The sequence below is a fragment of the Megalops cyprinoides genome, chromosome 9 (assembly GCF_013368585.1).
Source record: "Megalops cyprinoides isolate fMegCyp1 chromosome 9, fMegCyp1.pri, whole genome shotgun sequence".
In the NCBI taxonomy this organism is placed as follows: domain Eukaryota; kingdom Metazoa; phylum Chordata; class Actinopteri; order Elopiformes; family Megalopidae; genus Megalops; species Megalops cyprinoides.
Window position 1 is genome coordinate 4,468,657 of NC_050591.1, and position 12,367 is coordinate 4,481,023.

Here is a 12,367-nt window from a genome sequence, read left to right on the forward strand (position 1 = left end):
CTCCTTTTAAAGACGTCTACATAAGTAAGTGTACCTGTTCCTTTTATTCCTTTTAAAGACGTCTTTACATAAGTAAGCGTACCTGTTCCTTTTATTCCTTTTAAAGACGTCCCTACATAAGTAAGCGTACCTGTTCCCTTTTCTCTTTGGGAGAGATGTCCCTACATAAGTAAGCGTACCTGTTCCCTTTTCTCTTTGGGAGAGATGTCCCTACATAAGTAAGCGTACCTGTTCCTGAGCAGCCAGCAGCTTGGACTCCAGGTCTCTCCTCTCTCGAAGAACTTTCTGTTTGTCATCATACTCCTCCTCCAGCTGCACCTCCATCTGCTTCAGCTGCAGGGCAGTCATAAACATGAGGTCACCTGCGCTCTGGTTGCGCAGTAACAGACACAGACTCACTGACATCACCTGCATGCTGACTACACTTCATTTCCATTGAAAACACAGACTCATCTGTGTCAAACATGGACCTGCTCATTTTTGTAGACATGTTTTTGCGTGTGTTGTGCCACTGTGTGCCCTTTGGCCCCTGGCATTTGTAAACACACCGAGTCAGAATGCGCACAGTGATGGTGAACCTGTCTCCCACACACTTTTCCACATCCAACCTTTGCTCCCACCGCCACTAGGGGCAGAATACCTTCTTGCTGCAGGACTGCCTGATCTCCTCCACCTCATCCTCCTTGCTCTCGATCTCTTTGGCGTGTGTCTGCCGCAGACGCTCCGTCTCCATCTCCAGACGCAACTTGGCCTGTGTGTTGGACAGACAGCCAGATGAGGGTTGACTGACAGACAGACAAAGCATTCACACAAATACCTGCGCCCCCACCTAACTCCACTCCCAAACATGAGCAACCCAGAGATTTGAGATGCTGCAAAGTCTCTGAGCTGCCAGTTATATTTTACATAGTCAGCAATTTACCACTAATTACGCTGTAATTGTGTATTTCTGTATAATTACCATGTACAAGCATGTAATTGCAGATTCAATTTCATACTTGTGTAACAAAATGAACCATGGGAATTAGAGTTACGGTTTCCAGTTAATTACAGAGAAAGTAATTTACATCTCCGCACAGTTCCACAGTTCCACTTGAGAGAACTCAGAACAAGATGTTCGTATATCATAGTTAAAATGGAATGAACATTTTGATTTCATTAGTACTGAACATTTCTTACCATAAGCAGTACTAACGCCTATGAAAATGTGCCACTTAATGTTTATATCTTATCAGTGGCATGGATAGAGTGGATACAGAGGGCAATGAGGGGTCACCTCAGTGCAGATGACCTTTGACCCTAGTGCAGAGACGTACCTGCTCCAGCATCTGTATGGTTCCCGCCTGCTCGTCCAGCTCCTCCTCCTGATCTTTGACCTTTGCTTCCAGGTCGCGCAGCTGTTTCTTGAGCTTGGCCAACGATGCGTCGTCCTTGGACTCCTGAGAAGACAGGTCCTGGAGCTCTGCCTCCAGCTGCTCCACCTTCAGGTTCAGTGCGACAATCTCCAGGTCTTTGTCCTGCAGAGCAGGATGCAGAGCAGGACAAAGAGCAGGAGCTGAGCACTCTGCCAGACCATGGAAAGCATACGCAAATGTGCACACACACTCACATACACACGAATACACACATTCAAACAAGCACACACACACACACACACACTCAGACACACACACACACTCAAACATGCATTCACACTCACATACACATTCAGACACGCGCGTACACACACACACACACACTCAGACACACATTCAGACACGCGCCCACACACAAACACACAGACACACAGACACACACACACACACACACACACACACACACACTCAGCCCTGTACCTCCAGCTGTTGTCTCAGGCCTAGCACCTCCCCGGTCAGCATGTCTTTCTCTCGGCCCAGCTTCTCCCTCTGGCTCCTCTCTCTCTGCACCTCCTCCTGGGCCTGGCTCTGTTCAGAGTCAAACCTGCAGCACACAGTGTTCGCATGAGCCTGGCTGGGTGGCAGAGTGCTCTGAGGGATGCAAGGCCTGCGCAGTCTCCCTGCACCACCTGCTCTCGAGCACGATTTGTCAGCTCCGTGGCCTTCATTAAGACCGCCCCATTCCTGCTCCACAACCCCAGCAACAGCTACAGGACAAGCTCCCGGCTCTTCTGGGCTGCAGGCGGGCAAAACGTGGACACAGAGGACACAGACACCTTGCATCTGACGTCAGACAATCCGTGCACAAACTCTGGGCTCTGGCTCTGCCCATCAGTCTGATCATCACAGAGGCTCTGCTCACCACAGATGTTCTGCCCATCACAAATAGAGGCTCTGCTCATCACTCTGCTCATCATAGAGGCTCTGCTCATCACAAACAGAGACTCTGCTCATCACTCTGCTCATCACAAAGGCTCTGATCATCACAGAGGCTCTGCTCATCACAAACAGAGACTCTGCTCATCACTCTGCTCATCACAAAGGCTCTGATCATCACAGAGACGCTGCTCATCACAAACAGAGGCTCTGCTCATCACTCTGCTCATCACAGAGGCTCTGCTCATCACAAACAGAGACTCTGCTCATCACTCTGCTCATCACAAAGGCTCTGATCATCACAGAGACGCTGCTTATCACAAACAGAGGCTCTGCTCATCACTCTGCTCATCACAGAGGAACTGCTCATCACAGAGGTGCTGCTCATCAAAGACAGAGGCTCTGCTCATCACAAACAGAGGCTCAGCAGCAAGACTTGCTCATCACAAACCAGCATCTCACATAACACCCACCGCACTTTCATTATTTTAATCACAGTGCTCCTGCGGCGGCGGAGTTTGAGCTTCTGATTGGTTCATGTGCGTGATGTCATGTGGGGAGCACAATGCGGTGCCTCCGCTGCTGATCTGCCCATGCGCCCCAGGCGGCATCCTTCCCAAAACAACGCCAGCGAGATGAGCCCCTTCTGCCGGCTCGTAAAGCACCCCCCCGATCTGCTCCACAGGGTGTGGGCGCTAAGTGTGGATTTACAGTACGCTTGCATGTTTACAGACAGACTACCCCCCCCCACCACCCGCCTTGGTCCAATCACGCTCTGTTTCAGGGCTCAGACTGCCGCCGCTTTCATGAACAGGAAGAGATGTGGGATCCAGGATCCGCTTGATTCGGCTTACAAACAAACCCCTGGGCCGTTCCACAGGCTCTTTGTTCACCCCTGTTCTTGTTTGCTTATGAAATGAAAGGAGGAAAGGAGGACTGAGGCGCTTATCCCACAGGAAAGTGCATCTTACAAGCAACTTTCCTGGAAACCGAACTGAACATCGCAGGCTTTCTAAACCTACAAACTCTACACAGTTCTGCTGGCACAACTTTCAACAGGACTGTTTTTCTGGGGTTTTCTGGCTGAGAGATACACACTTCCTAAAAGCCAAAACTTCCAAACTCAGACAGTCTATAGTCTAAGTGATACTGGAGTGTATAAAAGGCTAGAGAGAACTCCTGAAAGATCTTCCTCCCTGGCACTGTCCACAGAGATTCAGCATAGATCACGGGAAGTCCACAAAATGAACTCTCAGCAGCAAATGTACCAGAGTTATTTGCTCTCAAACCAAAGTGATTGCGGCTTTGTGTGTATGTGTGTGTGTATGCGTGAGTGGGTCTGTGTTTGTGTGTGTGTGTGTGTGTATGTGAAAGAGTCAGTGTGTGAATAAGTGTAGGTGTGTGTGTGTCCATGTATGAGTGTATTTGTGTGTGTGTAGTGTGTGAGAGAGAGAGTGTATTTGCATAAGTGTGTAGTGTGTGTGTATGAGGGTGTGTGAGACTCACTTCCTCTGCTTCTTCTCCAGCTCATGGTTGCGCGTCTGCTGTCCCTCCAGGTGCAGTTTGGTGTCCTGCAGCTCGGCAGTCAGTCTCTGGCACTTCTTCTTCATCTGCTGCACCAAGCGCTGCACCTCCTCATTATCAGCCTGCAAGTCCGCTATCTGCGGGGGGGGGGGGCATTTACACACAGCCAGCTCCTGCTACAGTCTCAAAATGTGTGTGTGTGCGTGTGTGTGTGTGTGTGTGTGTGTGGAGGGGGGAGCTGTGCCCCTATTAGCTTTTGATTGGGGTGGCAGTGTAGCATAGTGGTTAAGGAACAGGACTCGTGACTGAAAGTATAAAAAAAAAAGTATAACCTATGTCGCTCTGGGTAAAAGCGTCTGCTAAATGACGTAATGTAATGTAATGTAATGATTAGGTGTAATTGGTCATGTATGAGCTTGGAGAACAGCCTTCTCCTCAATATGAGGGGCAAAGAGATGAATTAGTCTGTCAGCACTGAGTAAACGATGTGAGTAACGCTGTCACCAGGGGTCAGGATGTAGGGATCGTGTGGGGCAGGGGTGGAGGTGGGGGTGGGGGTTGCAGCTGCAGGTGCAAGGGGCCCTACCCGTCTCTCCAGCTGCCTCTTGCTCTGCTGCTCCACCTCCAGCTTGTCATCAAACTCCTGCTGGAGCCTCTTTTTGGTGAATTCGACCTCCCGGACGGCACGCTCGTACTTCAGCCTCCACTCACCCCCTGCAGGACAGGGGAGGAAGTCTCACGCCATCATAAAAGATGCCATAGACTAAGATGCCAGAGTCAAAGAACTGTGACCATAGGGTTGCAGGGTTGCATCCTAAATGGGACACAGCTGCTTTACCATTAAGCTTGGTGTTTAAAGCACACTAAAGCACACACTGGCTACAAAAATATGTGTAAAACATGAGCTCTTTAAGTCACTCCTCACAAGGGCCTGTGCTAAGTAAGTAAAAAAGGAGTAGACCATTAAAGATCAAAGGAAGATATTCTACCATGTCCTGTTTATCATTAAATTTGTCCCTTTTATTAAAGCCAGTGCTAAATGCACATGAAATGATTTCCTGGTCCCTGATGCTTTGTGACAAAATGAAGCAATGGTCCTCTATCATCTCGCTTTTCCATTACACTCTTTTCCCCACCTTGTGGGGACGATCAGATGGGCCAATTTAACAAGGGAGAGTTCTAACTCCAAGGCTCCTCGGCCCCACAGGAATCAATGGCAAATTCTTTAATTATGCCAGAATAAATGTAAAGGGGATGTCAGACATCCTCAGAGAGGTGGGGGGATCGATCGGGTGGCATTTGCTTTTCCTGAAGCCATCGGCAGCTGCTCCCAAAGACACTAAAAGCCCTCCAGGGGGAGGTCAGGATTGAAGTCCAGCCCTCTGAGCAACCGCTGGGAAGGATGACCGTCCCGAGTCCAGGAGAGGGGGAGGGGGGCAGTGGCCGGCTCGGCATTTCCATATAAATAACGCAGCGGCATCATGGAGGGAGCACCGGCCGCTATCTCAGAGATTATTTTCTCATTTGTCGGCCGCCGCCGCCTCGCTGCGGCTTCCTCTGGGATCTGAGGCTCAGCCCTCCTCCAGCTCTCACTGTGCAAGCAGGAAGCTCCCAGACAGCGAGGCCGGCTTTGAAGCTTTCACACTCTGCAGTGAGCCAGCGTCCGACAGGGGAAACAGCAGGCAAGCGCCTGTCAGCCAATGTCTTAACTCTAAAGTCTCTCACTCCACTGTGGCACAGTGCTTAAAGAAGCAGACTTAGAACCAGAGGACTACTGGTTCAAATCCTGGACACGGGCCTGCTACTATCTCATCAAGCAAGGCTCTGTTTCTGAACGAATACAACAAGCTGGATATTCAGATTACTAAAAACATGCATAAATAAAAAGCTGTGTAACAGTCCACAGATAAGGATATAATACTAAATAATAATTCCCATGGATGACTGGGTCAGCCAGCGGCACGGTTGTAATTTTGGTCCCATATGATGACCTCTGATTGGATGTTTGTCTGACTGTGGTCCTCCTATGGGGTGGCCACGTTGGCCCTGTTGGGGTCGTGACCCCCCGCTCACCTGAGTCATCGTCGTCCATCTCGCCATTCAGGTCTGACGCTCGAATAAGACGTGCTTCCATCACCTCCATCTCCATTGACTCCATCTGCTTCTTCACCGCGTCATACTTCACCTGCAGTCACACACACACACACACATGCACGCGCGCACACACACACACAAACATACACACACACAAACACACACAAACACACCAGCCTTCAGCTCTGGAGGGAAATATGCCAGCCATCTGCGCCCCTCAGCCCTGTACACACCCCAATCACATTGCTTCTTCCCAATTACACACCTCTCCTACCTACATCCCAGCCCATCTGCACCTGAGTCCTGCTCTTTCCCTGTGTCCCTATCTCCCCCCCCCCCCCCTATCTCTGTCCCACTCTCGCTCTACCCTGACTCTCTCTGTCCCTCTCTCACTATCTGTCACTCTCCCTCCTTCTCTCACTCTCTCTCTCCATCCCTCTTTCTTCTATCCCGTTCTAACTCCCCCTACATATCTCTCTCTCTCTCTCTCTCTCTGTCTCTCTCCTTTGTTCTCTTCATCTTTCTTTCCCTCTCTAACTCTCTTTCTCTCTCTATTTCCCTTTCTCTCCCTGTCTCTCAAACAATTTCAGGCTACTGGACCTTCACCAAAACCACATCTTGTGAAATATCCATAGAAATAGCAGGTTGTAATTTTTTGGCAGGCGAAATAGCCTTGGTCCCCAGGAACACCATATACCACCCCATTAGCAGCTGTGAGGGACTGCAAGAACAAAACAGACGCCAATCACAACACATTCTCACAGAGATGGAATCACTGACTGTCCTAATACCTAAAAACAATTCCTTCCATCTTACGGGTTGATACCTTTTTTCAGTTCCATTCATCCAAACCTAAGGCCTGTTATGTGTTTACAGAGGTGTTAAAGGTGAGTTAAAGGCAATAGAGGGAGTCCAGCATGCACCGGGTCCTCCCCAACACAGGGAGGCCCCGTGCCACCGGCCTCACCTGCAGGTCCTTCATTTCCTTCTCCAGACGAAGTCTCTCCGAGGTCTCTGACTCCAGCAGCTGCGAGGCGGACTCACCCGTGTTCCGCTCATCTGTGAGTTCCGACGACAGCTCCGTGATCTGGGGCACACACAGAGGCAGCCTGGTCAGCTGGAGGACCACACCCAAGCCACCCACACCCCCACCTGCACCCCACCCTCGGTCCCACCTACAGAGGGGGTGTGATAAGACGGCCATGAACACACACAACCTCCTCACTGCCAAGCTTGGGAAAGGTCACACAACTAGGCCGATTTATATATCACAGACGGAGGCATATATCGAACAAGAGCACACTCCGTTCCCTCACAGGTAATATGCCAATCAGCATGACGGCTCAGAGGACAGCCACCCAGGTGCGGAGAGCTTTGGCCTGCTTGGGACAGGAGGTGGAAGGAGTGTGTATTTGCATTTGAAGTGTGTGTCTGTGAATCTATCCCTTATGAAGAATACACATGAAAATACAAAATCCAAAATGAAATTTCCACATTTTGATGCTATGACAAAATATACTGTATACTGTGTATAACAATAACAGGAGTAGCTGCTCATATTGTGTTCGCAATACTTTACTAAATATATCCTAATATATATAGCAAAAACAGCATACATGAAAGTGGTGAAACATCATATATGTCTACATACTTTCACTGAGGAGGTTTATATTAGATTACTGACCATATGCTGACTGCAGGTATGCAGTGGTGTGCTGAAACAGTAATAAAGACATGACACACAGGATGTGAGCTGGTGTGTGAGGACATGTTAAAGGTGTGCTGAAGTGTTTTGAGTCTGTGAATTGAGGTGTGTTGAGGTTTATTAAGGTTGTGTGTTGGAATGAGTTGAGGTCAAGGCAGTGTGCTGAGGGTGTGTTATAGCTGTATGCTGAGGTGTGTTGAGGGTGTGTGTGTTGGTGTGTGTTGACGGTGTGTTGAGACTGTGTGTTGAGGCTGTGTGTTGGGGTGTGTTATGGTTGTGTGTTGAGGCTGTGTTATGGTTGTGTGCTGAGTTGTGTGTTGAGTTGTGTGTTGAGGCTGTGTGTTGAGAGTGTATTATGGCTGTGTGCTGAGGTGTATGTTGAGGTGTGTGTTGAGGCTGTGTGTTGAGAGTGTATTATGGCTGTGTGCTGAGGTGTATGTTGAGGGTGTGTGTGTTGGTGTGTATTGACGGTGTGTTGAGGCTGTGTGTTGAGGCTGTGTGTTGGGGTATGTTATGGTTGTGTGTTGAGGCTGCGTTATGGATGTGTGCTGAGTTGTGTGTTGAGTTGTGCGTTGAGGCTGTGTGTTGGGGTGTGTTATGGATGTGCTGAGTTGTGTGTTGAGGTGTGTCTTGAGTCCTACCCTGCTCTCCAGCCGATCGCTGTTCAGTCTCAGCTCGTTCCTCTCCTTCTCCACCTTTTCCAGACGAGCCTTCAGCTGTTGGATCTCCTCCTGGGGACAGACGGACAGACAAAGAGTCACACAGTCCACAGAGACCCTTTACACCACCCAGCCCAGCCATGATTACCCAGGTAATTTCAGTGCCAACCCCCCACCTCAATCTCACCGCTGTTTCCCACAATGCATTGCTTTTCAAAAGTCCACCCTCACATTTTCAAAGTGTCCCAATAAATTTACACATAAAAGCAGCTGAGTGGCATAAATAAAATGCAATTGCTGTGTGACGTGAAGGGAAGAGGATTTTGTTCTTAAGGGAAAACGGTTTGGAGAGGATGTCAGTGATAGTCTAACTCTCCCTGTCGCTCTCTCTCTCTCTCTCTCTTTCTCTCTCTTTCCTGGTCTCTCTCCCTCCCTTGTCTTGGTCTGTCTCTCTCTCTTCAATTCAATTAATAGACAGGACAAACAATTTAGTGTTGCTAAAGCAATAATGTAAACAATACTGTAAACAACCTTAATTCAGCTATACAAAGCTACAAACAATAATTATCCTACAGATTTGAGTAACAGCAAACTATAAATGAATTAATTACTAATTATTACGTTTAATATACACATATTTTTTACTCTGTATGTAATATTATGTGCTTTCTCCCTCTCTCTCCCTCGCTCTCTCCCGCACCCCCCCCTCTCCCCCCACAGGACTGCACAGTGCTCAGTGGAACACTGTGTGATGGACGTGCTCTGCATGCACGTCTCTGCAGATCAAGCAAACCCCTGGGCACGTGCTCCCGCCCCCGCACACCCCGGGCCCCAGGCCTGCACGGTTCGCTCCCCAAAGGGCCGCAGCCCCCGCAGAGAAGGGCCCCTGAATCACATCCACACAGCTAGCGGAACTGCACACATGGGGGAGCCCAAAGTAGGCACCATTTCAAAGACCTGTAATGGTTTCTGAGAGTGTTCCTGAAACATGTCCGAGGCAATAATAGGGTGCAGACAGAGAGTAAAGAGCCAATCAGAGGAGTCTGTGCGAAGAGAACACATCTGGTGCAGAAACTGTTGGTTTACCCGGCTACAGATCTTAAATTACTTTATAATCCAATACCTTCTTATTGTGCAGTAAACCACTAAAATCAAGGTATAAATGAGCAAAGATCTGGCCTTTATTCTTAGCCCTGTACCTCTTGCCTTGGCCATCAAACTAGAGGCCATTACGATCAATCAGGATAACTGGTCAGACACTCAAATAGACATAGAGAATATGCTAATCTATGGTGCCAAGTGGCTTAAGACAACAGCTAGCTAATGTGCACACATGTGCTAGTGTAACATATTGTCAGCCAGCTAGCTGGTGTATCACGGTAGACAGATTCTGTACATGTTGCAAAGCTAGTCCCATCAGTCTGTGTTATTAGCCAGTTAGCTCCTGTAGCCAGCAAGTCCATGGCATCACTGAAAACGTGCTAATGAGAGGATGATGATGATGATGCCACGAGGCACGTACGTCTTTGCCGCGGATCTGCTCCTCAGTGAGCTGGACCTCGATGAGTGGCCGCACGGTGGTGAAGAGCTTCCACCAGGGCCAGTCCTTCACACCGCGGTTCTTCTTAATGTTCTTCTGAATGCAGCGGATGGCCAGGTCCTGGATCTGAGGAGAGGCACAGGAGAGACGTGAGAAAGGGTGTGAGTGTGTGTGTGTGTGTTTGAGTGTGTGTGTGTGTGTGCTTATGTGTGTTATAGTGTGCGCGTGTGTGTCTGTGTGTATGTTTTTGTGTTTATGTGTATGTGTTAGTGTGCATGTGTGTGCATGTGCGTGTCTGTGTGCGTGTATCTGTGTGTATATTTGTGTGTGTGTGTGTGTGTGTGTGTGTGCATGTGTATGGCCAGGTGAAGCTCCCCCTGGCTGCTACAGGATACCTGCTGACCGGTAAGCTGAACGCTACATTGAGCAGAGCTACAAAGCACCAAACTGAGGGGCTGAAGCAGCTGTTCCCATGGTGCTGGCCCCGCGGGTGCTCTGGGGGGCCTGGATGGGGGACGAGAGCTGACCAGGGCAAGGCTGAGCCACGTCGCCGACCAGTGGCAGGATTAAGGGGTGGGGGGTGAAGAGTTAGGCAGAAAGGACAATAGGCCGTCTGTGGAACAAGAAGGGGTGGGGGGCATCGTGATGCCCACTAAAGGAGCCAGCATGAATGAGCCTCATTCAGCCGAGTGGCGGGGCCTCTGAGTGGGGCCCAGTCCTCAATGGGGGTGGCTTTGGGAGGCAGGTACCGTGATGCCATGCCTTCACTAGCAAACCTTTGCACTTAATGGCCTCCAAAGTCCCTCCAGAGAAAGGGTTAACAGCAAACCAAATATGCAGTAACACTGCAAGTTTGCTTCTGCTTGAGTGTGTGTGGGTCAACCCTCAGAAACTACAGCACAGAAGGTCACATGCATACCAAAGAGCAAAGTGATAAAATTCCATTGAGCTAAAGTGTAGAGCTAGACAGAGCTCTGTTTGTGTGTGTGTGTGTGTGTGTGTGTGTGTGTGTGTGTCAGAGCTAGACAGAGTTCTCTGTGTGTGTGTGTGTGTGTGTGTGCGGTTGTGTTTTTTCCTTCTTTGACTTGACACACCTGCAATAACACAACTGTTCACACACACATTTTCAAAGGAAATGATATTACTGTACGTGTTGGACACTTTCACAGTGTGAAGGGAGAAGCCAGACTGGAAGTCCATGTGTTTAAGCTCTGAGTAATTAAATCACACATCAGCACAGCATTGGCAGCCATTTAAACCGTTATGCGATTGCCACGCTGCTGGTACGCACTAACAGGAGATTATGCGGAAACCCCATTAAAGCGGCACCGCTCTGGCATGGGGGCCTGGAACGCAGCCCACCCCCCCATGCATTCGTCACACCGCCAGTGCCGTGCCGTGCAGCAGAATGAGAGAAATCTCTTACAGCCCCGCAGACCTTATTTAACAGAGCCCATTCGCCACGCCCTCAGACTGCAGCCAGCGCAGTAAGCATGAGATTAAACGCCTTGCAGGACAAAGGGAAAGAAAAAGAACATGAGAACGAATCAAAACCAATCTGTCCTATGGCAAGTAGGAGGGTCCACATCAGCAGGTAACAGCCAATTGCAGAGCTGTCCTACGCCAACAGGGGTAAATAAAAAAAGCTTAATTTCATTACAGGTGCTGGTTAGATGCGAAACCCCCTACTGACTCCAGATCAGTCGTGTGACATGGCCGGTGACGCAATCGCTGAGGGCAGATATACGTCAGTGCTCTCAGACCACCTCACGGGGCTACCCAGGATTCCTATGTTTCAAGGGATGCTGCCTGCTATCATTAATGATCTGTGGTGTAAGTGTAAGTTTAATGCTCACGGTGTGTCCTTTCCAAAATCTTACAGGTGGGGAGGAAGAGGGGAAAGGGGGGTAACACTGACCAACTCCTACCAAGGGAGGGGTGGGTGGGTTAGAAGTTGTCAAGGCGTGGCAGAAATCGAAAGCATAAAGAGAGTTGAGTGGAAAAAGGGGACGGGCTGAAAGACTCTAGGGTAGGTGACATTTAAAAAGACAAAACAAATGAAATTGCTCCTTTATGTCAGGTGACAATGTTTGCAAGCTTCCCAAAATTAACGACATGGGACGTGTGACCCCTGACACCTCGTACGTGTCAGCCTCAGCAAAGTGACACTGCCACCGCTTTATGAGGGGGGGAGAGAGAGAGAGAGAGATAAGAGAAGACTGGGAGAGAGGGAAGAGAGGGGATATGAAAGAGAGAGAAAGGGAGAACAGCTGCGGAACCTGTCTCCGCTTAGAGGTGAGAGCCTCTGTCTTTAGGCAACGATTTAATTAGGCACGTGATGTGCTCCTCCATGGAGCCTCCAGAGAGAGGTGGGGGCGCCACCACCACTCAAAGTCAAAGAGATGCAGTCTGTAAGAATGCGGGGGGGTCCCATGTCTCACAGCAGCATGGGGGACCTGCTCTATTTGTCTATTCCCCCATGGTGAGGCACAGTTTTTCCCTTTCTCTCCATCTGCCCCTCTCCCTCTCCCATGCTGAGGCAAGTCCACGAGGC

The 12,367-nt window shown here is 49.5% G+C and overlaps 1 protein-coding gene across 4 annotated transcripts in view; it reads right to left on the minus strand.

Moving 5' to 3' along the window:
• The window catches only part of LOC118783277 (unconventional myosin-XVIIIa-like), a 103,141-nt gene that overhangs the window by 20,563 nt on the left and 70,211 nt on the right, over positions 1 to 12,367 (minus strand). For all 4 annotated transcript variants that reach the window (XM_036537060.1, XM_036537059.1, XM_036537057.1 and 1 more), the window contains 10 exons: positions 9,796 to 9,939; positions 8,256 to 8,345; positions 6,877 to 6,996; positions 5,889 to 6,000; positions 4,402 to 4,529; positions 3,798 to 3,952; positions 1,836 to 1,959; positions 1,317 to 1,517; positions 641 to 751; positions 229 to 333 (listed from right to left, as the gene is read on the minus strand). In XM_036537060.1, coding sequence (XP_036392953.1) covers positions 229 to 333; positions 641 to 751; positions 1,317 to 1,517; positions 1,836 to 1,959; positions 3,798 to 3,952; positions 4,402 to 4,529; positions 5,889 to 6,000; positions 6,877 to 6,996; positions 8,256 to 8,345; positions 9,796 to 9,939 — 1,290 coding nt within the window. The remainder of the gene's footprint in view (positions 1 to 228; positions 334 to 640; positions 752 to 1,316; positions 1,518 to 1,835; positions 1,960 to 3,797; positions 3,953 to 4,401; positions 4,530 to 5,888; positions 6,001 to 6,876; positions 6,997 to 8,255; positions 8,346 to 9,795; positions 9,940 to 12,367) is intronic.